The 26,952-nt window shown below is 38.9% G+C and overlaps 1 protein-coding gene across 7 annotated transcripts in view; it reads left to right on the top strand.

Moving 5' to 3' along the window:
• The window catches only part of DOCK8 (dedicator of cytokinesis 8), a 193,313-nt gene that overhangs the window by 24,794 nt on the left and 141,567 nt on the right, over positions 1-26,952 (top strand). For 3 of the 7 annotated variants that reach the window (XM_033122589.1, XM_033122588.1, XM_033122590.1), the window contains exons 2-3: positions 14,449-14,551; positions 25,196-25,371. In XM_033122589.1, the coding sequence (XP_032978480.1) occupies positions 14,449-14,551; positions 25,196-25,371 (279 nt within the window). Of the gene's footprint in view, positions 1-14,448; positions 14,552-15,504; positions 15,752-25,195; positions 25,372-26,952 lie in introns of those variants that run through there. The other 4 variants (XM_033122591.1, XM_033122594.1, XM_033122592.1 and 1 more) reach the window with 4 other exon arrangements.

Raw genomic sequence — 26,952 nt, 5'->3', positions numbered from 1 at the left:
ATACAGAGTGTACTCTCATTTATTAGGAAGTGATTTAAGGGATTTTTACTTCTGCATGGATCATACGAACATGACAAATACTTTAGTAAGGGATGAGTAAAGGAACTTATTATAACTAGATAGAAATTTAATTAAGGATATAGCATCAGGCAAATAGTTGGTAGAACACAAAAATGAGGCTCTTTCTAGTTGAGCCCAGCAGGAAAGAATATTTGCAGAAATGATAAAGGACATGGTGGCTTCCTAGATAATGTTGGCAGAAGACTAGGCCACGCGTCTGGCAAAGGATGAGTGTTAAAGTTACGTGATGTAAATAACTGGTCTGTGCAAGAAAAAAAAAAAAAAAGTCTTGGGAGGAAGACATGGCTCCTTAGGTCAGAACAGGTACTGCTTCAGAACTTAAACCAGTCACCCAGTTCTTCCCTGCTTCAGTTTCCTTTTCTGTACAATGGAAATACAACTTATATCATGGAACAGCTGTTAGGAAAATGTTTTTGGCTTTAAAGAATGTGCATGACACTTGGAACTTATAAAATACAAAATTTAGAAGACTCAGAGAGATTTCCTTTGCTCTGGGAGTGGCTACATTTGGTTAGTTGAGGTGGTGTCTGGTTACCTTTCCTTTTTGAACAATTTTCCCTCATTTTGGCCATCTCCTCCCCTCCTATGAAGGCACCAAAAGATTCTCTTGCCTCAGATACTAACTCTCGTGAAACACAGCGGTATCATAAGGTGGAAGATCATTGGATAGGGCAATGTTGAACAGAGAATAATGATGGCAGAAGCTCAGGCATCAATGCGCATTCAAATATAAACTTCTTAAAGGCACACTGTGGAACCTTGAACCGGGGGGTGCTCAATAAATATTTGTTAGAAAAAATAAATCAATGCCAGACATCTGGGTATGTGTCTCCTCTTTCCTTTCTATTCTTCTTAACTGAAAGATTCTCTTCATTCTACAACTTTCCTAACCTTGCTGTTTGTCCAAAACAATCCCCCTTTTAGTCTCCACTCCCCTCACTTCAGAGCTTTTTCCTAAAGTAAACAAATAGCTAACCATTAATAACTTAATGACTTAGCAACAATGCAGTTTCTCTGGTTTAAGAAGCATTGTTTTCATCCTCCAATCTAAAATAAATTTTGAGAACAGCTGGAGATGGTCTGGGACTGGGGAAGAAGGGAATGGGGGCAGTGGTTATTTGGGGGTACATTAACTATTTGTATCAAGTGGAATATTTTAGCTAACTCTGGCTAAGTATAAGCATCATTGCTTATAAGCATCATTGAAAAGTTCTATTAGAATCTTGATCTTGAAATTAACTAGCTAGGTAGGGTCAGTTAGGCTGAGGAAGGGTGATCAGATGGCGACATCCGAAGTCTGTGAGAGAAGATGAGTGGAAGGCAAGGGAAGGCTGGCAGGTACAGCTGGAATTTGTCTGCTCGCAATAGACAAGGGGCTCTCAGACTTCTGTGTGCGTCAGAGTGCCTCAGAATCTCCTGGAGGGTTTGTTAAAGCACAGATGCTGGACCCCACCCCAGAGTTTAGGATTCAGTAGGTCTGGGGTGAGGCCCCAAAGTTTGCCTTTCCAACAGATTCCCAGGGGGTATGGATATTGTTGCTCTGATGACCACACTTTGAGAACCGTTGCAATATAGGGTGCTCACGAAGATACAACCAACCTTACGGTCCTCAACTTTGTTCCATCGTCCGCCACAGGCTGAGGCTTTTGTTCAAGAGCAGAGAACACTTTCTCAGTGTTCACCTCAGTAAGTTCCACAATTTAACAAAGAAAACTCAAAACAGGAGGGAATTTAAATCTCCCCATTTTACCCAGTGGTACAAGGCATTTTTAATTCACAGTCGCAGTCACCTTGGGTAGCAGAGGCTGGAAGGCTCTCAGGGTCTTATTGGAGCCACCTCACTAAGGCACAGATGTGTTGTTAATTCACCGTCCTGGCCAACACGTCTGAAAACAAATAGCACTGGAGGGAAGATGGCCCTGGATGAAAATACAGCTTGTGACCCCTAAATGGCCAAGGATCTGGCCATGCCAGGGACAAATAACTTAGATAAATCACAAATCAGAGTGGAGAAATGAGGTGCTTTGAATCAGTAGCATCCAAAAATGTTTGTTGAGTGTAATTGAACCCAGGTAGATCAGGAAGTGGGTGCAAGATCTCACAACGTGCTGAGAACAGTTTTATTCAGAAACTCTAGGAGACTTAGAAACAATATACTGATGGTGAAAGCAGCCCTCAAGAGATTCTTAAGATGTTCAGGCTCATTCCTGTGTCTCAACAGAATTTACCTTGTTCAGGAAGCTGACAACATGGTAGGTAAAAATATGTGTGTGTGTATGTGTGTACATGATTTCTGTCATAAAAATATGGCAACATAGCACAATTTGGGAAAAGAAAAGAGAACAGAGAAAACCCCTATTATCCTGCCTTTCTAGCATAACTGCGAATAGTATTTCCTTCTAGTGGTTTTCCTTCTATGTATTTTTAAATGGTGTACGTAGATTTATATACATTTTTTAAGCATATATAATCATAGTGACTAAGAGCACAGTGTTTGAAGTCAGATAACCTTGACTTCAAGTCCTGACTCCAGACATTTCCAGCCCTGTGTTCTGCATTTGTCAAATGAGGACGATAAACTTGGTTCATCGTGTTGCTGTGTGGATCCAGTGAAGTGGTACACATCCAATATCAGCACAGGGCCAAGAGCAGTGTAAGCACTCAAGGAAGAGTGGCATGGTTTTCTGTTTTCCCTAAAAAGCTGTGTCAACCTTCCACAATCCTAATAATTGGGAAGTTTTTCTCAACATCTAGAGGCAATACCTATTTTTGTTCCATAAGTTTGGTAAAATTTCATTCCACAAATTCTTCTGTGGTGAACCTGTGGTGACTCTGCTTTCAAGAAGATCTTTGGCCCACTTGTCGAGAGCTCTATTACCTGGGTTTTCCTCAGAGATGAGGCTCATTGAGAGGAGTCAACGCCAAACTATATAGATGATTGTTTTGATAGGTTGGTTCAGTTGCTGTTTAGCTGGCCTGTGTGGCTTTGCTCCAAGACTGCAGATTCTTTTTCTTTTAAAATTTTTCAATTACAGTTGACATTCAACATTATATTACTTTCAGGTGTACAGCATAGCGGTTAGACATTTTTAGAACTTCTGAAGTGAATCCCCTGATAAGGCTAGTACCCACCCAGCACCATACATAGTTATTGTAATATTATTGACTATACTCCCTATGCTGGACTTTACATTACTGTGATTGTTTTGTAACTACCAATTTGTACTTCTCAATCCCTTCCCCTTTTTCACCCTGCCCTCCATTCCCCCTCCAACCTTGTTCTCTGTATCTGTGAGCCAAAACCACAGGTTCTGGCCACACATCGTGGACACCACATTCAGCCAGCTAGATGATGGGTTACTAGGGAGATGAGTGAGAAACCATAGGTGGAGAGGTGGAGATCTCTCACCCCTACTGGAAAAAAAACTCCAGCTCATGGCTGGCCAAATTTACATATGCAACCTGAAGCTCTCATTTCTGCTCCAGTTCTGTTTACCCTACTGCCAACTTGATCTCCACTTGGAGTCCTCGTAGGGACCAGAAACTCCATATTTCTAAACCAAATCTTCAGTCTGAGGGTAGATGGCCATACTGTCCTGAGTTTTACAGTTGCCCTGTAAATGAAGGGATTGACTTTTATTAGATAGCAGTTTCCTGCCCACAAAAGGAAGGAATTAGCTCCTCAATGAAGACCTTGGTTTTCCTTATCAGATAAACAGCTTCTTGACTGTACAGGATAGTTACAGATAACAACAGACAGCATAACCAGTTAGTCCATTAGCTCCTTAAATTTGATAAAACCATTTTGTACATTCTGTTATATTGCTGGTTAGAGTATTAATTAGTAAAATACTATGAAGGACAAATGCACAAAACCTTTGACCTAGCAATTCCACTTCTAGGACTTTATTCCACAGATATATTTATAAATGTATGAATTAATGTGTGCAATTTACTGAATTTTATTTGTGCTTACAAAAAATTGTAGACAACATAGTAATGTTAATTGGTGCAGCTACTGTGGAAAACAGTATGGCAGTTCCTCAAAAAATTAGAAATAGAACTACCATATGATCTAGCAATTCCATTTCTGGGTATTTATCTAAAGAAACACTAATTTGATAAAATACACTCATATGCACCCTGATGTTCATTGCACTATTTACAGTAGCCAAGACATGGAAACAACCTAAATGTCCATCGATGAATGAATGGATAAAGAAAATATGGAGTGTGTGTTTATGTGTGTATTCTGTGTGTGTGTGTGTGTGTGTGTGTGTGTGTGTGTATACACACACATATACTACAGAACTATTGATACACACTATATATATTCCAAGCTTATAGCTACAGAGCACAGATAGGTAGTTGCCAGAGGTGGGGTTTGGAGTGTGTGTGGGGTGGGGTAAATGTGTAAAGGGGGTCAAAAAGTACAAATTTCCAATCATAACATAAATAAGTCATGGGGATGTAATGTTCAGCATAGTGACTATAGTTAATAATACTGTACTGCATATTTGAAAATGCTGAGAATAGATCTTGAAAGTTCTCATCACAAGAAAAAAATTATAACTGCATGGTACTGGATGTTAACTAGTCTTATTGTGGTGATCATTTCACAATATATACAAATATAAAATAATTCTTGTACACCTGAGACTAATATAATGTTATATGTCAATTATATCTCAAAAAAATGGAAACAACAAAAATGTGTAAAAAAGAGTAGTTAAGTGATTATTCATCTATATAGTAGAATACATATGCAACCATAAAAAAGAATGAGTACATTCTTATGTACTTATCTGTTAGGTGAAAAAAACAAAATACAGATCTCCAGTGAATGGCTAAACAGATTGTGGTGTATCTATACAATGGAATACACCTTCATTTTAAAAAAAGGAATGAACTATTGATACACACTACAACATAAATTAATTTCAAATATCATGTTCCCATTTGTGTAAAAAATGGAGAAAGAATATATACATGTATTTGCGTGTGTAATAAATGTGCACAGGACACAAGAAATTATCATGTGATTGTCTATGGGGAGGGAACCTGCATTATTGGCAGACAAAAGAAGGAGAGAAAGATGACATTTTTACAGTGGTTTTTTTTCATACTTTTAATGTTTTACACTACAAATTGTTACATACTCAAAATAAAAATAGAATAGTTTATAACTATAACTATGTCTAGATATTATATGTAATTTTTCTCTTGTTTTGGTTTTTAACTAGTTTTTAAAAATCCATTCATTCAGCCTATGTGCATCAGTATAAAGATGATGCTTAATATTATACATTTCAAAAATTAAGCAAATTTTAGAAAGCTGGTATGTTTTTGTTGATTTTTAATTTAATTCCACTGTAGTGTCAGATTACCCACTCTATACTATTTCTGACCTTTGCAATTTGTTGAGACTTGCTTTATGGTACAGTATATACTCAATTTTGTTAAATGGTTCAATGTCCACAAAAAGAATGTGTACTCTGTCATTAGGTGTATTTTTTTTTCTGTATAAGTCAATTAGGTCATTTGCTCGTGTTCAAATCCTATATATCTCTAATTTTTTATATCTACATGTTCTATTACTTACTGAAAGAGGTATGTAAAAATCTTTCACTATAATTGTGGATTTGATATTTCTCCTCTTCTGCAGTTCTTTAAGCCTTTATTACTTGGTACATAGATATTTAGAATTCCTGTATCTTTCTGATGGATTGACTTTTGACATTTAGGAAACGTCATCTTTATCTTAAGTCATGCTTCTTGCCTGAACATCTTTTTTTGGCCTGGTATTACTATCGTTACACCAGCTTTCTTTTGGCTATTTTTGCTTAAGTTTTTTTCACCACTTTGTAAACAGTTTATCTAGGCATTTACCCAAGAAAAATGAAAGAATATGTCCATATAAAGACTTGTACAGGAATGCTCATAGCAGCTTTATTTGTAATAGTCAAAAACGGAAACAACTCAAATGTCCACCAAAGGGGAATAGATAAACAAATTGTAGTATGTGCATGCAATGGAATACTCCTGCGTAACAAAAGGGAATCAATTATTGATATACACTACAACCCAGGTAAATCTCAAAATCATTATGCTGAGTGAAAGAAGCCAGACCAAAAAAAAAAAAAAAAAAGAAAGAAAAAGAAAAGAGAGAAATAAACTGCATGATTCCATTTATATAAAATTCTAAAAAATGCAAACTGATCTATAATCACAGAAAGCAAATTAGTGGTTACCTGGAGTCAGAGGTAACAGATTAAGGAGGGGCATGAGAAAATTAGTGAGTGCTGTGACGGTTTCATGGGTGTATACGTGTGTCAAACTTAGAAATACACTTTAAATATATGCAGTATATTGCATGTCAGTTATACCTTAATAAAAAAATAAAGTATGTCTCTTGTAAGTAGCATAGGTTTTTATGTAATTTGATGATTTTTGTCTTTTAATTGAAGAATTTACCTGATTATATTTAATATAATCACTGATATATTTGAGTTTAAATGTATAATCCTACTGTTTTTTTCTCTTTTTCAATCTGTCTCTTGTTTCAATAGAGATTACAATAAGTACTTGACATATTAGAATTCTAATATTAATTTGTAATTTACCATCTCCCAAATAATGCAAGAATTTTGGAACATACTCCATTTACCTCTCTCACCTTTTGTGTTATTGTTGACATATATTTTAATTTATGTATGTTTTAAACTTCACTTTATTATCATTATTATAATTATTTTGTATAGTCACTATCATTGAGATTTACTTATGTATTTATCCTTTTGGTGTACTTCATTGCTTTCAGAACTTCTGTGCTTCCATCTGGGATCATTTCCTTCTGCCTGAAAAGCTCTTTACTGCTTCCTTTAGTATGGCTCTGCTGGTAACAAATTTTCTCACATTTGGTTTATCTGATGAAGTGTTTATACTTTATGCATGAAGGATATTTTCACTGGGTAGAAAATTGTAGATTGGTAGTTTTCTGTCAGCACTTTAAGGATGTGATTGCTTTGGTTTTAGGATTTCAATTCTGTTGAGAAGTCTATTATTATTATTATTACACTTTGAAGTAATATGTCTTTGAACAATGTCTTTGAATAATGTATCTTTTCGCCAGATTTTTTCAAGAACACTTAAAATTTATCTTCGATTTTCAGCAGTTTTACTGTGATGTGTCTAGGTTTGATTTTCTCCGTGTTAATTCTGATGGGGATTTGTAGAGCTTTATGAATCTGCATCTTTTTGTCAACAGTATTTCTTTAAATATTACTTGGGCTTCTGTTTTGTCTCTCTTCTCTTTTGGGTCTTCAGTTTACAAATGTTAGATCTGTTTCTTTATGTCTCAACACACTTTTCTGGAGAAACCCTTTTTCCTTTAAACAGTAACAAACAAAATGCACTTGACACTTATAGGTCTTCTTGTGGGTGATTATGTAGCCTTATCAGTAGGTGGTAATTATATCAGGAGAGAAACTAACTTATATAATTATATGTAAGTGCAGGGGAGAGGAGATACCTCAGAGAGACACTGAAGACATTGAGTAATCCTTCTTCTCTAGGCTTGCAATAGGAACCCTATCATGCAGGATGTCATGCGGGGTCTCAGCTCCCGTTCCCCACATAAGAACGCGGGACATGGTGAGGCCAAAAAGGAACACCCATGGAGCCATAGATAGGGGAGTCATACCACTATATTTTCGCTGGTGGCTGGGTTGGAGACACAGGAAGCAGGAGCCACACTATCTGCACCTGCCATCCACTTCTCTTTGCCAACCAACCTCACTTGCTAGCTGCAATCCACCTTGCTAACTGCAATCTGCGCTTGCTAGCTCAGCCATCCTCTTTTTGCTAGCCCCCTTGTGCTGCTAGCGTAGCCACGGCAGTTATATTAGTGGCCAATGGCTCACTGGTTACAGCTGACAGCCAACTAGCCGCAGCTGATGGCCATTTACTACCCGAGTGAGCACCTTTCCACGTGAGGGCGAGAGCCTGGAAACTGCACTCCTGGCTCTGTCCCCACAAACCCTCAAACACTTATTTCATCTAATAACCATTCTTCTGTATTCAGAGGAATTTTCCAAGCGAAAGGGATTTGGGATTGCCCTGTGAAGAAGAAATTTAAGTTCCACAGCTTGTTAATAAGGGGCAGACTTCTCTTTGTAGTCATGTTTCCACCTGTTGAATCATCTTTACAGAAGTACATTTATGGCTTGTCTGTTTATGAGAAGAGATAGAAAATATGAGAAACCCGAAATATTTATTATGAAGCCTCAGGCTGGTGAACTTCTGAAGAATTCATTCCAGACTTCATTGCTCAAAACATGTATGCATGTATATATATATGTAAGGGTGGATATATGTATTATATACATTATATTATTATATATAATACACATATACAATTTGCTACAGAAATTCATTTTATAGCCTTTTAAATTTAAAGGTTTAGTTTACTAAAAGTTTCTGAGGATACATCTTAGAAAGAGCCGTAGATCCTATTTATGTGGTGAACTCCAGGTACTCCTCACTCTTGAGTAGTTCCTGTGTTTTCAGACTTTATACATGCTCTGTGCTGTAATCCAACCGTGTATTATTTACATCATTCAGAGCTAGTGTTTCTCCATACAACAGATTTTATAATGTTTATTATTTTTTTTCATATTACACTGCCCTAACCTTATAATTCAGGAAGTTTGGGGGTTAACATTCTTTCACCGCTCACTTGGTATAAATCATTTCTAGTCCTGAATGATGCTATTTTGTAAGGTTCAATTATACCATATGTACATACGCCAGTCACAAATGTCCATAATTATTATTTATTACTAGCTGTGTACTTTATACTTATGTTTGTTGAGTATTTTACAGTCAGTTGTTAGTTACTAAGTACATTATATGTTTGCTTTTCTTTATCCCACCCCTTTCATTATTGTTTAAAATGTGTCACATTCAGGAACACCCTAAAAAACCTCTTTAAGTACTTATAGACAAGATTTTTTTCTTGAATCGGTTTTAAAATCCTTTGAACCATTTTGGCTGCTGGCCATACCAGCATAGTGGAAGAATTTTCTTTTAGGGATGAAAGCCAGAGCAAAGCCTTCCGGGGCTGTTTGGTTTCCTAGCACAGCTGCTGGTGTAGATCATGGTGCTGATTGTTCCACTTGGAGATTCTTGAGCATCTTTGCCAGGAAGGGCTGGAAAGGTGCCCAAGAGATCACATAGCCCAGTCCCTTCCTTTTACATGTGGTGAAACTAAGACCCAGCCTGGTTAACTAATGTACTTGAACTCAAACAGCTGGCAAATGGCAGAGCTCAGGACTAATTCACTGAGTTTTCACCTTCTTTTCCTTTGCTCTTCAAGCTATGTCTATTGTAAAGAAACAGGGCAGCCTGATGTTAAAATACTTGAAGTAGGAGTATGGAAACCTAATGTGTAGATGTTATGGAATGTTTTAAAAAATGCTTGAAATGCCTTGTCTTCTTTCCCATCAGGCCTGCTCCTACTCATTTTTTCCCCCCAAACATGGTTCAAAAATCCCCTCATCCTAGAAGACTCTAAGCATTCCTGGGCTAAATTAGTAACTCCCTCCTCTTTGCTGATAAGGCACTGTGCACATTCTTGTATTATAATACTTATCATCTAGTATTATAATTATTTATTCAATCATCCGTCTGTCTTCCTCCTTCCCACCCACTCGACTGAGCTTCCAGGAGTAGCAATCGTATCTTCTTGGACTTCAATCCCTAGCACTTGGCAGAGAGCCTGGCACTTGGTGTGCCCTCGATGTTTTATGAATGAATGAATGAACCAACCATTCTCATAGTCTTGCCCTATTAGTGAATGTTATACTTTATTGGACATGAAAGTCACCTGGAGTTGCTGGTTAAAAATGCAGTTTCCAGGCCAAAGCACAGAGAGGCTGATTCAGGACTGGGGTAGGGTTGAGGAATCTGCATTTTTATCGCGCAGCTGATGATTTGCTGCGAATGGTCCACAGGCCACACTTGGCAAGCTCTGCTCTATCATTAGTTCCACTGGTACGTAGTCACAACTGTATGAATCCCAACTCTCTGTCCATCTGAATAAACACATAGAGTTTTGCTATCCACCGCCTTCCACCATTCTGACTCCTGAGTAAGGGTATCAACATTTTAAACAAGCCCTAAGTCTCCCTCACAGGTACATTTGTAGAAATAAAGATAACATTTGTACAGAATTTTGAGTTATTAGAAGAAGGGTATCTTAGGAAATAAGGGCATCATCATCAATGAAATATTATCATGGCATAAATCTAGCATCATGGAAGTTAATGACAGACATGTTGAATTTGGTCTGAGACTCAAAGGCAGAGGAAATAAAACCCGCACACAAGGCCTGCAAGGACACCGAGCTTGTCTGCGATCTTTCCTTGCTGTGTTCTCTTCTTTGTGTAGGCAGGCTCCCTCCTTCACTGGGGTGCTAGGAGCTCTTTTGAGAATGAAGCTCCATATCAGTAAACTTAATAGCTGATGTTTACATAACTTCTAAAAATCTCGAAGAGTGCACCTGTGACTTTATATGGATGCATCTTTTTTAAAAAAATGATGAACTTAAACTTTCCAGGAGGAAGAGCTGAATGGGGTAGTTACTAAACTACCTTTATATAACAACCAAAAGGATTTCTCATCCTTGTGGTATATTTACACATATATTGTTAGGCAATTGTATTCAGTTCCTCATATTACTTTTTACTTATAACTTATTCTGTATGCATGTTTCCATGGGTCAACCTATTTCGTATTTTTATTTTAAATGGTAAAATCATATTTCATTTATTTTATGCTATTATTTTCTTAGTGTTCTGCCAAGTATTGGGTGCTTTGGTTATTTTCGAATATTTGCTATTATATACAGAGTTCTTATGCTCATTTCTGCTGCAATTATATTTTTGTTTGTATCACTTCCATGGGGTATATTCTCTGAAGTGAGATAATTAGATGAAAGAGTAATGACAGTTTTATACTTCTCGTTGCCTATTGCAGGATTGCTTTTCAGAGACACTGAACCAATATACAATCCACAGGGGTGTGGAACCATTCTGTTTTCCCCACAGCATGACCAACATGTAATTTTATCATTCCAGCCGATTTTTGCTAGTTTAATATGTGTGTAGGGCCTCTCCAGAGATACTTTATTTTGAAGTTCTTGAAGCGATACGAAGCAATTCTTTTCTACGTGGGATGATTCACTATTTTCATTTTAAGGACAAACAATTCGTCTCCACATTGGACAGTTTTGAAGGGACAGGTTTCATCGCTTTCCGTAGAATTGATCCTGTAGGGATAGGAAGGAAATAGGATCCTATGAGGTAGTGAGTCAGGGAAGCAGATCATTTGTGTAAGTCTGAATTAGGAAACTTACTTAAGGAAGGAAACTTACGTGGAGGGCTGCAACAGAAACACCAGAAGATGGGTTTGAGAAGGAGTGAAGAGCAGGAACATTCTGATTTCATGATGAAAAAAGTATCGGGGCTCTGGTGTAGGATGACAGACTTTGCTTCAAAATGAAAGCAAGAACCTATCCCTCCCTCCTGCCATTCTTTGATTCTCTCACAATGCCACTTCCTTTCTTGAACATTGTCAGATACCCCCTTTTCAGGTAGACCCCTCTGGTCTATGACAGGAAGGGCTTTTGAATGACCATGAAACTGAAATGTGCTATTTGAGAGGTCTTGGGGGGAGGACCTAGAGGCAGAAGTCACAGGAGCGGTCAGTCTTGTCTGTGAAAAGTCAACTCGGGCATAAAAAGGAACTTTTGCTTGGTTATCTCCACTCCCTGTGGCGATATTCATATTTGTAAGTAAGCAAATGTTGACATGCTGGTTTGGGTTCCTGTGGTGCCAAACACAAGATACAGTATGGTTTATGCAGGATGGGCCTTTTGTTTCGGACAGTGGTCTAATCTGTTGATTTTTCAGAAACTGACGACTGTCCAACTTGTAATGAAAGTCAGCCTAGTGAGCACTTGGGATCAAAATCTGAAAGGTTTCTTCCATTCCTGGCTATCATTCTAAATTTGGTAATTCTTACCTTCACTCTTTTCCCTATAGAATACTCACACACACACACACACACACACACACACAGAGACACGTTTATATCTATGTCTATATCTGTCTGTCTATCTATCATCTTATTTAGAAATAATACACATACCACACAATTCACCTATTTAACGTGCATTTCAATGGATTTTAATATAATCACAGAGTTGTGTATCTATCACCACAGTCAATTTCAGAACATTTTCATCACCCCCAAAAGAAACCCAATTCCCATTAGCAGCCACTTCCCATTTACCTCCAGTCCTCCCAGCCACTAATCCTAAGCAACAACTAACCTACTTTCTGTCCCTGTAGATTTCCTTATTCTTGATTTTTCGTATAAGGAATCGTACAATATGTGGCCTTTTGGTTTAGTGTCTTTCGCTTAGCATAATGTTTTCAAGATCCATCCATGTTATGGTATATATTGGTATTTCCTGTTTTATTGCTGAATAATATTCCATTGTATAATAATATACTACATTTTGTTCGGACATTTGAGTTGTTCCCACCTTTTGGCTACTATGAATAATATAACTGTGAACATTCATGTATAAGCTTTGGTGTGGAATTATGTTTTCATATTTCTTGGATATATACCTAGGAGTGCTGGGATATATGGGAACTCTCACTTTTTGAGGAACTGCCTGAATATTTTCCAAAACAGCTGCACCATTTTACATTCCCACCAACAATGTATGAATGCTTCAATTTCTTCATATCTTCAACCCTTGTTATTACCCCTCTTTTTTTGTTTTGTTTTTGTTATAGCCATCCTAGTGAAATGGCATCTCCTTGTGGTTTTGATTTGCATTTCCCTGTTGGATAATAGAACACTTACTCCTTATCTTAGTATTTTCTTATAATTTTTTTAAACAATAGAGTGCTTCAGGAAATTGAAGAGTACAATTAATATGGGGTACTATAACTTCCGGTGGCGTTTCACACATCATTGCGTCATAATATAGGGGACCACCACTGGCATGAATGTGCTCCAGACATTTGCTTCCATTTTTGTATCCTGTCATCATTTAGAATCCTGGGAAGGAGAGATTATTGTCCTTGTTGGCTTATGTGCCCATCTCTTTGTTTGTAGTTAGGGCTAGACGAGTGGGCATATCCTGAAAGGAAATTGGAGTACTCTTGAGGTGGGGGAATGGCTGTCACAGGTGGAACTAGGACAGTTTCCTGCCTTTCTGGATGTATCACATTGCCAAGGTTGGGAGCCAACCAGACCCTGTCAGAAACCTCATCATGCCGGAAAATTAGTACTTCTGCCCTAGCACACATTATAATGGAGAAAATATAATAGGATTTATTAATAATATTTAAATATTATATTTTAAAATTATAGTTTAAAAAATTTATGTATTCCTCTGCTGGATGCACACAGCATGGTTTAAATATATCATCTCAGTTGATCCTCAATAATCTGTTAGTTACTAGTTATATTCTACAGTGGCCTCATTGTAATTTCAATACACATTTGTGAACTAGCCTCTAACCACCAACTGATTTCATGAGAAAATGTGTTCTGAGTACGAAACAAATGACGAACAAATGAGTGCTCAAATTTCAACTTGCTCATACGCCGAGGTTTTCCTGGTCAGCAGTCTCGTGCCAGCAGCTGTGAGTGGACAATGGAGAGCAACTTTCATGTGCTCCATCCCCACTACCAGTGATGTTGGCTGAGTGCTCTGCAGTGTCAATATGGGTACCTCAAAACATCTCTCTACTAGGAGCAGTTTGGGGAAAATGCAGTCCTTGGAATTGCAGGTAGTATCTAAGGTGCCTCAAGGAGGTAGAAGTGTTCACATGACAGTTCTATAGCGTTTTCTGTCATCACAGGCAGCCAACCAGAAGAGTTCAACTGCTTGAAAGGAGAATGACTGGATCAAAATGGCAGCTCAGGGTGTAAAGGACTCTCGTCAGAGACAGATGTTCTCCTGGAGACAATGCCACTGAATGGCCTGGGAAGAAGGAGCCGAGTGCCCTGGATCTTTTCCTTGGGCTTCAAGCTCTTGCTCCTTTCAGTATTGGGCAGGAGCCATAATTGCAGGCATCCTGGTCTCTGTGAACTTCTTAAGTGTACATATTATCACACAAAGCTGCAGTGTCTACCCACAGGCCACTGATGACATTTTAATCAGTTCTGCCAATTGCCCAGCCAAGGCCTACGTTTTATAACATGGCACCAAAGATTGTACCTATAATTGTGATGATTTTTGAAAACTACCACTTCATTTAGATTTTTCTATTTTAACCCAAGGTATTCTTCAGCGGAAATAAGGAAACAGTTTACTCTCCCACCAAACCTTGGCCAATACCATCGACAAAGCATGAGTATTTCTGGCTTCACCTCTCTTCAACTAGTAAGTATGAGTTACAGGTTTGCTTAGAGAATGGTCACGTGCAGAAGCATCTATTGTATGCTTTTGCCTCCTGATTTTCCTTAGATCTTCCCACTGCTACCTTACATTTCCAACCACCAGTTCCTAGCTCTGAGCCTACTTTTTTCACATCAGACTACTTCCCTCTCTCCCTCCCTCATCGGGGGCTTAGACTAAAATGGACCTCCAGGCATTGTGGTTCTCACGTCTCTGGGACTTCCTGGCTACTTGATTTCACCCAAATCATAATTCATATTTTGGGTAGGGGGAAGATTAACCTGGAACATTACTACCATTTGTAACACGCTTTTATTGGAAAAATGTATTCCAAAACCTGAAAAACCAAGTTCCAAACCTTAATTTTTTAAAAATCGTTTGTTTGCTTTTTTTTGGAAAGTGCAATTTACATACAATAAAATTCACTCATTTTAGATGTACAGTTTGATGAATTTGGCCAATTTCGACTTATTTAACCTCTACTCAATCAAGATGTAGAACTGTTTCTTTGCCTTCAAACATCCCATCGTGCCCCTTTGCAGTCCGTCTCCTCTCCCAACCAGCCCTAGGCAATCACTGAATCGTTTCTGTCATCAGAATGTTGGCTTATCTGTAACTTCCTATCAATGGAATCAGATAGCTCAACCTCCCCGACCCCCATTTTAAAAACACACTCCTCTTTTTAAGTTGAAGGTTGACTACATTTTTAACACCAGTTGTTGAGCGTGTATATACATATATGTTGTATACTAATTGAGAACTAAATGCCACACGTGTGCTAAATAGGATCAATCTGACTTAAGTTAGATGGTTTGTAAAACCAGAAGTGAGTACTCACTTCCTTTGTGAGAGAGCTACAGCCTCCACTGCACTCACTTCCTCAGGCACAGCGCAGGGTACTTTTTCGCTTGTTCTGGTGGTTATCTTGCAGAGGTTAGGTTAGTTTTTGTTTCTCACTTATTACTTCAAAACCACTTCTGCTCTTAGAAATTTTGTAACCTTCCACTTGGTTTCCTGTAGCCGCCATTTTGTCTCCTGTAACAATTTACACGCCGTGTAACTGTGTATCTTTTAAAGGTATGTTTACTGGAGTGATTGGAGATAATTTCAGTAGGATAATTTGTGTGCTTTGTCATTGATGAAATAGCAGTACTAAAAAATGTACAGCACCTTGTACTGAAAGAGGTAAGTTGTGATGACATTTCTTCAGAAAATCTATGACTTTGGCGGCTTGCTAGATTGCTGTTTTTATTTGTGCTTTTCTTGTCTGTTTCAGAATTGCAGATTATAATAAAAGCACATCAAGTGCATAATGTTCATGCTTTCAGATATGTTAGATAATCTTTAAACCAAGATAAATTAGAAATGCTTTTTGGTTTAATTTGGTACTAATATGCATTTCATTGAAAACCCCAAAAAATTATGTTTAAATTTCTGACTCAAATTGTATTCCGAAATATGCAGTTAAAATGTGACTGGATATACTTTTATATCTTAAACAAGGAGGGGAGGTGGGGTTTGGTGCTTTTCTTCTTTGTAAATTAAGACTGCAGCTTTCTGCGGTAGCCGTCTTGAGAAATAGTGTGGACATCAGTATTAAGAGGCTTTCAGGAAGTTTAGCTAACAGACTTTAACCCCTTCTCTCCATGCCAGCTTTGACTTCAATGCTGCAGCCTTAAATTTCTTCAGGAGAAATCTTTTTTTTTTCAATTTGAAGTCACAATGAAAAAACAATTGCTTAATATCTGCAGGTGTTCTTTGGGCAGTTATGCTGCCTCATCAGTAGGTTTTGATGAAAGTGAATTTTGACGAATTCATTAGCTGGGTAGTAGAGTTAACATGTGGCTTAATGACCCATTTTTCTAACAGAAGATATCAAAGAAGTAGCAAAAATGGTGAACTATGCAAGAATCATGTGTTTCTACCTGTCCTAATTTATTCCTCATTCTATTTGCAAATGAATAGCTTTTAAAATATATTACTCTTGGTTATTTCATTTAGTTTTCTGAATATCGTTTCCCAGATCTCTACTGCAGCTTCAGCCCTGTCTGTTGCCCCCTGTCCCTTCTCGGTAACTGACTGAAGAGCAGGAGACATGAGGGAGCCAAGAGGAGGCCTGAATTCGATTCCCTTTTTTTGTGTGAAGCATGGCCTGCTTAGGAAATCACCCTAATGTGTACCTGGTTGTCATATTGTAATGTCAGTATGAAGTGGCTGTTCTTTCCCTTGAGTCATCTTCCTGAAGGAAGGTTCCTCCAACAGAAATCAACTTACATGGTGATTTCCCATAAAAAAATTCTTTCAATTCATGGAAAGAGAGTGGGACATTTAGCACAGTTCATTTCTGGCAAGGCAGAGGAGTAGTTTTTCATCTAAAGACTCTCAGCCTGACGCCGCTGTAGAAAACTTTTCTTAAAAATGAGAAACTGTAGAGTACTCATTGAATTATTTTGGACAATTAAAAAATTGTGAATTTTGACTGTTGTTTCTCTTACCTTTCTTTATATAACCACCATTTAAACAACTCCATATGGTGATGCAAGTGGTTATTTAATTTTAAAAAGTATTTAATTGGCACCAAGTTATTTAAAACCCAGTCAATTATAAGTTTGCTGTCTTGCAAGAGGCAAGAATGTGGAGTCAGACGGATCTGGGTGAAGTATAACTGTCACTTGTTAGCTATATAATTTGGGCCAAGTTCCTTAACCTCCATGATGGCTTCAGTTTCCTCATGTGCAATATTGGCATAAAAATGCTACCCCCTCAGGGTTAATATAGAATGACATAATGGATGCTGTGTAAATAGTGGCTCATATTGCTGTCTGTGTATTTGGCGTTCTGGAAACACTGTGCGAGATTCAGAGAAGATGAACGGGAGATGGTTTCGCTTCTGAAGGGCCTTGTGATCTATTTAGGAGGACAGATAATATAGAGAATCCATACTGGCTTTGAGTGTGATAGGTGTTTAGAAGCGAGAAAGATCCATGATATAATAGGAGGTAAAGGCTTCAAGGGGAAGGCTGAGGAGACTTAGAGGAAAGTTCTCACCCGGCTGCCCATTAGAATCCCTGGGACCTTTAGCAACATACCTGGGGCCAGGCCCCCCATAGAACAATTAAAGCAAAATCCCATGGGATATACCTACGCATCAGTGTTTTAAAGTTCCCTGGGTCTTCCACATGTGGTCCAGTTAGGGATCATTTAAAGGATTTCCATAGGTAGAAGTGTTCCAAATAGGAGGAAGACCATAAAGAAATGTGAAGTTTCTTTTGTTGTCCTGGTTGCTCTGAGTTTCAGAAAGTGTGGTAAGCAAGGGCCACTTGCTGACCCTGTAGATATCGCCTCATATACATATGTCACAAATCTGTCACAAATCTGATAAATCACATGAGAGGAAGGGTGTGTTTGACTTTTTTTCTCTTTCATTGGATTTTCTTTTTAACTCTAATTGTAAATGTTAGCTGTCATGATTGTATATACAAGCATTTTCAAAGTAGATAAAATCTTTTTCAATTTTGCATTTTTGAACATGAAGAGGAATCACCATTTGGGGTTGTTTTTTTTAGACATGACGATAGAATTGTCCTGACTACTTTGTGACCAGTGCCAGAGAGAGTGGCCTTGAGTGCAGCATCACCCATTGGCCTTGGCATTCTCCGCTGCCACAGCCACGTGAGCAGGTTGGCCAGACACCCTGTGATGTCAAACAACTCTGTTTGATGTCTTCATTGAGATGAAACTGGAAAATACTAAACTGTTTTCTGATTATTCAAAGTAGAAAGGGAGTGAAATACGTATACAAGAGAAGAAAGGGTTGGATCTATGTCCTAAGGTAGAAAGGAGGATTTGGGACACTGTGCATGGGGTTCATGATCTTAACCTACATTTTTATAGAGGGAAAAATCCTATTTAAAAAAAAAATGAGAATAGAAAAGTTTTGAAGTCAAATGGAATGAATCAGCTGGACCATAACAGCTCGGGCTGAAGAAAAGGATATAAAAAGCCACATCCTGGATATGTACCAAAACACCGTGTTACATGACATGTTTGTATATAACGTGCTAAAGAAAAGCCTCATACCTTAGAAAGTAGTCATTTGTCTTAGGTATTTAAGCTTCTGTACACGAAAGCAACCTTTTTCTTCTACTGCTAAGTGTGATGTAAATGGTAGATCATTGGATAAATATGGTCTTCTCTTGTGTGTCTGATGCCGTTGTTGGTTGGTGCTTCATCTTTCAAAGAGTTGGGCTATTGATATCACTGAAGGGGTCATGATGGAAAATGAAGATCTCAGGATAGTTTTCATGCAAATTCACAATGGACGATAAAAGGAAAGCGATGCCCTGTATGCAGAGTGGGAGATTCATTACCATCATTGTGTAAAGCAGGGAAATCACATCCGTCTTGGTAAAAGTAGATTGACACCCATGATGGCACGTCAGCATTGTCCACTCAATGGCATCAGATTGCTGTTGGTGGAAGCAGGGAAGTATTGATTAATCTAAGCCATGTAGTATTTTGAAATCACTGAAGCCAGAAGAAACTCACTGTCTTCAGCTCTGTTTAGTTAAATATAGTAGAGAGGTGAGAGGATTTTCTTAAGCATGCATGCATTCATTCATTCATTCATTCAAGAAATATGTATTGGGTCTCACTCTGTTCCTGGAGCTGCTCTAGGAGCTGGGGATATAGTACTGAATATAACAAAAGTCTAGCCTCATGGAACTTATATTATCAATGGGTATTAAGTGCTGTAAAGAATGAAACAGAATAAGGGAATAGAAAGTAACACAGAAGAGGGGCTATTTGGGTAATCTGTGAAGGCCTCTGTCTGGAAAGGAGATACCTGAGAAGAATTCTGAATGAACTTGACAGATACCTGAAGGAAGAAGAGTATTCTAGTTGAAAGGAATAGCAAGTACAAAGTTCTTCAAGGCAAGAATATGTGGAATGCTCCAGAAACAGCAAGGAAGCAGACAGAGTGTGAGCTGAGCAGGGTGGGCAGGAAATGAAACCGTAGAGAAAGCAGGGCTGGGTCATAGGCCTCAGAGACCATGCGAGAACCTTGATTCGTCCTTTGATTAAGATGGCATGTCACTGGCACATTGAGCACCAGCCAGGCATGATCTGAATTTTTATAAAGGTTGCATATAGGTTCTTCTTGTAAGGATCACTCTGGTTACTGTGTGGAGAATAGGGTGGGGAGGGCAGGTAGCAAGTTGTCACAGTAACTCAAGAAAGTAATAGTAGTGGTTTGGTAAAGGGTGGTGGCAGTCGAGAAGGGGAGAAGTGGTGGGATTCTGGATATATGTCAGGAGTAAACTGGATAGGATTTTCTGATGGATGATATGTAGGGTGTAAGAAAAAGAGAGAACTCAACCTTGACTCCAAAGCTTTTCAACGGGACAGCTGGGGGAATGGAATTGCCACTTGGAAGATGTGGGAAGAGCAGATTGACAGGAAAATTAAGAGTTAGTTTTGAATTTGTTATGTTTGAGAGGCCTATTAGATCACCACGTGGTGATGTTGAAGTATAATTAGAAAAGTCAACATTGCCACAAAGGTTTGAAGTTGTAGATAGAAATTTATAATTTAAAAAAAAGAATATAAAGCCATAGGAATGGATAAGGTTACTTGGGCATGAATGCAGATTGAGAAGCGAAGATGTTTTAGGACTGAACCCTGGGGCACCGCATCATAGGAGTAGGAAAAAGTGTCCCCAAAGGTAGAGTGATCAGCCTTCTCACTTTGCCCAGGCCTGAGGGGTTTCCTGGTACATGGACTGTCAGAGACTGGGACACACTAGGTTGCCCTCCATCTGTAGAAAGTGTTCCAAGAAGGAGGGAGAAATTACACTGGGTCCAGTGCTGTAGGACTGAACAGTGACCACTGAATTTGGCAACACGCAAGTCTTGGATGGCTTTGACAAGAGTCATCTCTCGTGAACAGGTCAATTTGAGAACCAACCCCCAAGAGGTAAACATTCATAAGGGTACAAGGCCAGTGCACCTGGAGACATCATACCCCTGTCCATTGCCCACACAGAGTGGCATGAAGCCACCCCAGTGCTGTAACAAAAACCCAGGTACTTTGTGATTACCTGTGTGATTTGGGTCAAGTCATTTAACCTCTCCATTTTTGTCCAGATTTGTTCTTTTAATCTGCTATCAGTGTGCTGTCTGCATACCACACTGTGCTAGGAGTTACACAGACTAATTTTAAACAGATACGGTTCTGATGCTGTAGGAATTTTTAATTTCAGAACAAACTGAATCCCACCTCATGTCAGAACTAGCCTTTGATGTGCATTAGGGGACAAGAAAAAGCTCAAACTCCCTTAATTAAGAAACAAATATTTGGCTGTGAATAATTTAAGATTTGAGGGTATTTATAATCATCATCTCTTTGTGTATTTCTACCCTTCTATTGACTAGGCCTCTGACAAAAAAAAGTAGCTAGAAAGAAAGACTGCACAAGTCTTCCCTAGAGAAGTGTTGAAAATTGCTTCAGGGCAGGGACTGTGTCCCCTCAGCCTAGTGCAGGACTGCGGGGGGACCCCAGTGAGCATGTGTTGAATGAGTGAATGTAGGTGGGTTAGTCTAGGTTCAGCCAGAGCAGCGGAACCAGTAGGAGATGCATATACACGTATATTAAGGAATTGATTATGGAGACCTGGCTTACCCACTGATGGTGGCTGGCGAAGCAAGCCTGAAGTCCCCAGGACTGTCAGGAAGGCAAGATGACAGGCAAGCTGGTGATGAGCCAAGGGCATGAGCTCAACTTCGAGAGGACCCCTACCCTCTTTGAAAAGGCTTCCAACTGATGAAGTTGATTTCTCTCTTTTGATTAACTGAAAGGCAACTGCTTGGGGACTTTAATCACATTGGGGTATTCCTTCACAGCAGCACCTTTATCAGTGTTTGATTGTAACAGAAGAAGGTGTGTGTATGCTACAAAATAGCCGCAGCCTCGCTTCTATCCTCCAACTCTGGCAAGAAAAAACCCTTGTAGACTACCCCATCTGGAAACACACCGGGAAACGATCACAAAGTCATCACAATAGATAAAGCTTGATTTAGGATAATCTGTAGTCTTAAGTTTTTTTTCATTTTTCAAAGGGTGTTTTGTTTTTATTTTGATTATTTTGGGGCTTTTTCTTATTTTAAAAAATGATAGACACTTATAATTCATGATATAAGATGGCATTCTTGAAATTACTTTGGATCACATCATTTAAACTAGTCTTGGGTCTCCACTGACTAGGAGGCCACATATAGCTCAACAGGAGAGAACACAAAATAGTTAATTTTCATGTTTGGCTTTTAAGCCCCCAAGAGCCCAAGTCCTGCCTTCGGGACTGACCTAGAACATCCCTTGCCCCCCAACAAAATGCAATACTACCGTAGTGCTCTTCAGTATTTATTTTCTCTCTTTGCTTATTACTAAATAGGCATAGTATATGTGTTTGTGTGTATGTGCTGACTGCCTCACAGTTAATCCTAACTCTTGAGATTAAGACTTCAGATAGTTTGTGGAGAACAGCAATCTCTTTTGGTTCCCGGTTATTATATGAATTTGCGAGAGGAACAACTTGCGTTATGGTCTAGTTAACAGTAATTGGACTCTCCACCCACTTGCCAACGGCAGGACTAGTTTATATCACATTTAGAATGAAGAGCTTCCTCTCTTGTTAGTTTCAGTATGGAAAGGGTGGGGGACACTGAGTATTAAATGCCAGCTTGTGTGGAGTGCTAGAACCACACTCAATAAGTCTATCATTATGGTTTGTATTTATAGTCTGTTCAGTCCCTGAAATATATGCAGACCTCAAGAGTTTAGGACTTTATGATAAATTGTGTCTATTGCCTTTGGCACATTCGCACACAATTAGTGCTCAGTGATGACACTCTGTTTTTTACCACAGCTCCCTCTTCAAAGATTGCATTATATGTGAGAATGTGACAGAGCTGACCATCTTATGGTTGACTGAAGATCCATGGAAAGACGTCTGCGAGTAGCTTCCATCTACTCCTCTGTGTCCCTAATGCCCAACTCAGTGACTTGCATTCAGTCGATGCTCACATGTGGCTTTGAATTTCAGGGACATGACAAGTATAAAACCTTGACTGGACCTGAATTATTTTCTCTTTGATGATTTCACACAAATGTCTTTTCTCTATAGAAGCTTCTACTTACTAGTTGTTAGTGCTCTAGTCACATTGCTTCAAACTGTGCTTCAGTATCATTTTTGAGTATATATTTCTAGTGCCGCTACTTGAGAATTGATATTCTCCTTAATAAATTTAATTTATTATTATTTTAATTAAGTAATGTATTTACTGCTATCACTTTGAGCAGCCAATCTCATGAGAAGCTCAGAGTGGAACTTGTGGATAGTGGTAAATGTATTGTTCTGATTCACTTCCAAATACACTTACAATTGCCTTGTGCTTTAGTGATTTCTGGAAATACAGATTCCCTGCAAAGCCCACAAGAGAAAACAAACTTATAGTGGTTAAGAACATAAATCTGCTTAGATTTGAATTCCAGATGAGCTACTGCCCAGCTGTGTAACCATGGGCAAATCATTAAATCTCTAGCCTTCAATGTCCTCATCTATAAAATGGGGAGCATCAGAGTGCGTACTTATGGTGTTCTAGTGAGGATTAGGTGGGATAATGTATATAATGACCTAGCCTGATTGCTTGGCACATAGTATGTGCTCAACAATTATTAGCTCAATGGGTATAAACTTTACAGTAATAAGGTTGGTTATGCAAAAAAAAAAAAAAAAGCAGTTTTCTTCATTTCAAATTGAAGTCATTTCAGTCCCTGACTCTGAATTCTCTGTGCTGGATTGTGGTAAGGAGTAGGAAAGTCCACTTTCTCTTTTGGGGTTGGTCGTATGTAGATATGCAGCAGATCTGTTGGTTCTGTGTATAGATGATGACTGTTGTTCCCTCTGCCAGGTTCCACAGTGTCTTTTTGCATAGTCTCTCCCCACCTGGCTCTTGCATAGGCTGATCTCTGTCACCCTGAGTCCCTGCTGCTCCCTGTTGCTTCATTTTAAGAGGCAGCCTATAAGGACTATGGGCCACTCCTTAGATGACCTCCAAGTTCCCCAATTAGAACCTAGGGAAACTTCCTCATGCTCTGTCACACCACATGGGAGCCATGGGGAGCTAAGGGCGTGTCTTTGCTCTCTCCTACTGAAGTACTTCCTGTTGCCTTCTCTTCTGCCCCTTTTGACCCTGCTGACATTATGTAAGTCCACCACCTTCGAGAGTCTCAGATAAAATGGAGGGCAAATGTTTGCTCAATTCTTAGCTTTGTCCTCATTCCCCAAATATGTCACTCATGTCGTGACAGCCCCAGGGATAGCAGGGATGGGGAAGAGACAGAACAAAACACATTTACATTCTCTCATCTTATTTCCTTTCACCTCTTCAACAGCACTTTGTTCGTCCTCTCCGACTTGGAACTTAGACATCTAGTCTGGTGTACAGTTTCAGGACGATGAAAAACCGGTTTTATTAGCACTTCCTTTGGATCTGTCCTTGTTTCATATTGAGGTAGTACAAATCAAGACTCTGGCATGTTTGTTTAGTTGGCCCACTGGTGGGGCAGAGGTAGAGTACAGTAACTCCTTGGGCTGATCATGCTAAATAGTCTCCCATAAATGAACACCATAGAGCTGCTCCTATTCTACTACTACTACTATTAATTATTATTATTATTATTATTTAAATCCACGCATTTAAGTGATTCTTTTACTTATGTAAAGCAGTTGTTCCTAAGTCTTTGGACTTCACAGACAAGAAAAAATATTTGTTGAATTGCCAACTTTTTATTTTATCAACTAAAGAAAATCCTAATGATAGGATTATCCAATCTTATTTCTTTTAACCTCTCCACCGTGGAAAGACATAACTGAAGAGCAAAAAAAACAATCCTTTTAAAATGAGTGCAGTAGTCTGAAACGTCAGCTGATCGCCCTTCGTTTGCTCATTTAGCTTCAATGAGTGAAAATATCTTCCTGACCAGCACCAGGTAGCCCAGCAGTGTCTGGAAATCACTGCCTTGGAGTGTTTCAGTCACCAAGTCTGGTTCACTGGAGGCTATGATTACAAATGAAGTGCTCTCAAGAACCAACATATAGGATAACTTAGGCCAAAGGAAACACCATGTCTAAATACTCAAAGGAGTGCTGAGTTTGCCTGAATTTCTGGAAAATTGCCTCTATTCGCTACTTCAATGTATTTGGGTAAACATGGCCTCAGAGAGCTTTTGTAGGAGAAATTATAACAATTCAGCAAAGCCTTGTGATCTCATTTTGGATCTCCTCAGGATTCCTCATCAAGATGCAATTAAGCAGAGAAAAATTCTGCCTTGGGGTGTGATTTTAATTACTCATCATGTTCTGACTTGACTTTCCGTGCGGCGTTTCTTTTCCGTATCACTGCTTCTGTGTTTGACAGCCCCTCTAAAGACAGCTCCCCTTGATTGTACGTGGAGAGTGAAACACTTACTGAGTGGAAAGGGAGGGCAAGGCAGACATCTCCTCTCGCCTTAGTGCTTTTCCCTGAAAACCGTGTGGAAACCCCCTTTTTCTTTTCCCCACCCTTTCAGCCTCATTTTTATGACCCAGTGGAGCCGGTGGACTTTGAAGGACTTCTGATGACACACCTGAACAGCCTGGATGTGGAGCTGGCCCAGGAGCTGGGAGAGTTCACTGAAGACGATTTGGACGTGGTGTTCACACCAAAGGAATGTCGGACTTTGCAGCCCTCTTTGCCAGAGGAAGGGTAAATCGTTTTCTTAAAATGCAGATGGGACTGTGAATGGCATGCCTTTTCTTGGTGAGGGGGGAAATGCCCTAATTCTGAACTTCTTTTGAAAATGAAATTACTCAGCTCTATTAAGATGTGCAGAATGACTACTATGGGACTTTGACCTGAATTGTAGACAGTTTCTGAATTTGTTTGACTAGAGGCTTTGAAAAGCCATGGGGGGACTAAGCTAGTTAAAGGGATGCAGTGGGACCAAATGGAATGCTCGAGAAGAGGTGAAGAAAGAGTGCAGGCTCTGGAGTCAAGACTGTCTCCAGATGTCAGCTCAGTGACCTTGGGGGAGTCATGTGACCTCACGAAGTCTCCTTTTCTCCATTTGTAAAAATGTCAAGATTTTTTCATACAAATCATTTTAACATGCCTCCATTCAGACGCCTTTTAATTGCTTTTACAACTGGATTAAGTTATAAACATAAGTTGAACCCACATTTGTTGAATTCTACTATGTGCTGGGTACGGAGATAAAAAGATGAATAAGGCAAAGTCCCTTCCTTTGAAGAAAGTTTTGTGAGTGGAAAAACAATGGAGACAGCTCGGTAGCATGAATATGTGAATAGCTGTTTAAGGTTTGAGATTCTACAGTGGGTCAGTCTATGTGTTTATAGGTGCGGGCATTAGCTCTTGGTATCAAACAATGGAATTATACCTAAAGGAAACTCTTGTGACTTCTGTAGAGTAAAAAGCAACATCTCTCTGGAGATTTAAGATGAACTTCTGTTTGCATTCATTTTCAAAACAAAGTTAAGATTCACATCCTCTTGGACGTTTTCAACCTTCTCATCTTTCCCAAAACATCCCAGAAAGGAGATCACGAAACATGGCTCCTGCCTTCATTACTCTGGGATATTCTAGTTCTATTTTGGACTTCATTTCATTACAAGGAGATTGGATGACAGTAATGTGGTATTATTGACCCTTTACTCTGTTGTTTCAACTGTTCTCATGACCACATGCTCAGCTCTGATGTTTTGAAAATACTTACTTCCCACAAAATACAAACTTTGTGATCACTGGGAAACATTGTTCCCTGTTGTCAGTCCATTTATTCAGGTCTGACTTTAATATAGGTAACATCTATTATTTTTACCTTGGGAGAATCACTTCACTTTATGTCTTTGTGTAAAAATGTATGGTTCATTGTCTTCAAGTGAATTAGAATCTTGGAAAAACCTGTTTAAAATACTTGCAATAAATGTAGTGGTAGCAGGATTTTTATTTTTTGAAATTTGATGGAAGACGGAATTTTTTTTCTTTGCATTATTTTTGAGTATAATATTGCTTTGTCACTAGAATTTACAGCTAACACTGATGACTTGAAAAAAACCTGCACTACCATGTTTCCCGGAAAATAAGACCTAGCCAGTCCATCAGTTCTAATGCGTCTTTTGGAGCAAAAATTAATCTAAGACCGGGTCTTATATAAGACCGGGTATAATATAATATAAGACCCGGTCTTAGATTAATTTTTGCTCCAAAAGACGCATTATAGCTGATGGTCCGGCTAGGTCTTATCTTCCAGGAAACATGGTATTTCAA

This window comes from Rhinolophus ferrumequinum, chromosome 12 (assembly GCF_004115265.2).
Source record: "Rhinolophus ferrumequinum isolate MPI-CBG mRhiFer1 chromosome 12, mRhiFer1_v1.p, whole genome shotgun sequence".
In the NCBI taxonomy this organism is placed as follows: Eukaryota; Metazoa; Chordata; class Mammalia; order Chiroptera; family Rhinolophidae; genus Rhinolophus; species Rhinolophus ferrumequinum.
Note: the sequence above shows the minus strand (reverse complement) of the source record. Positions and strands in the feature narration are given on the sequence as shown.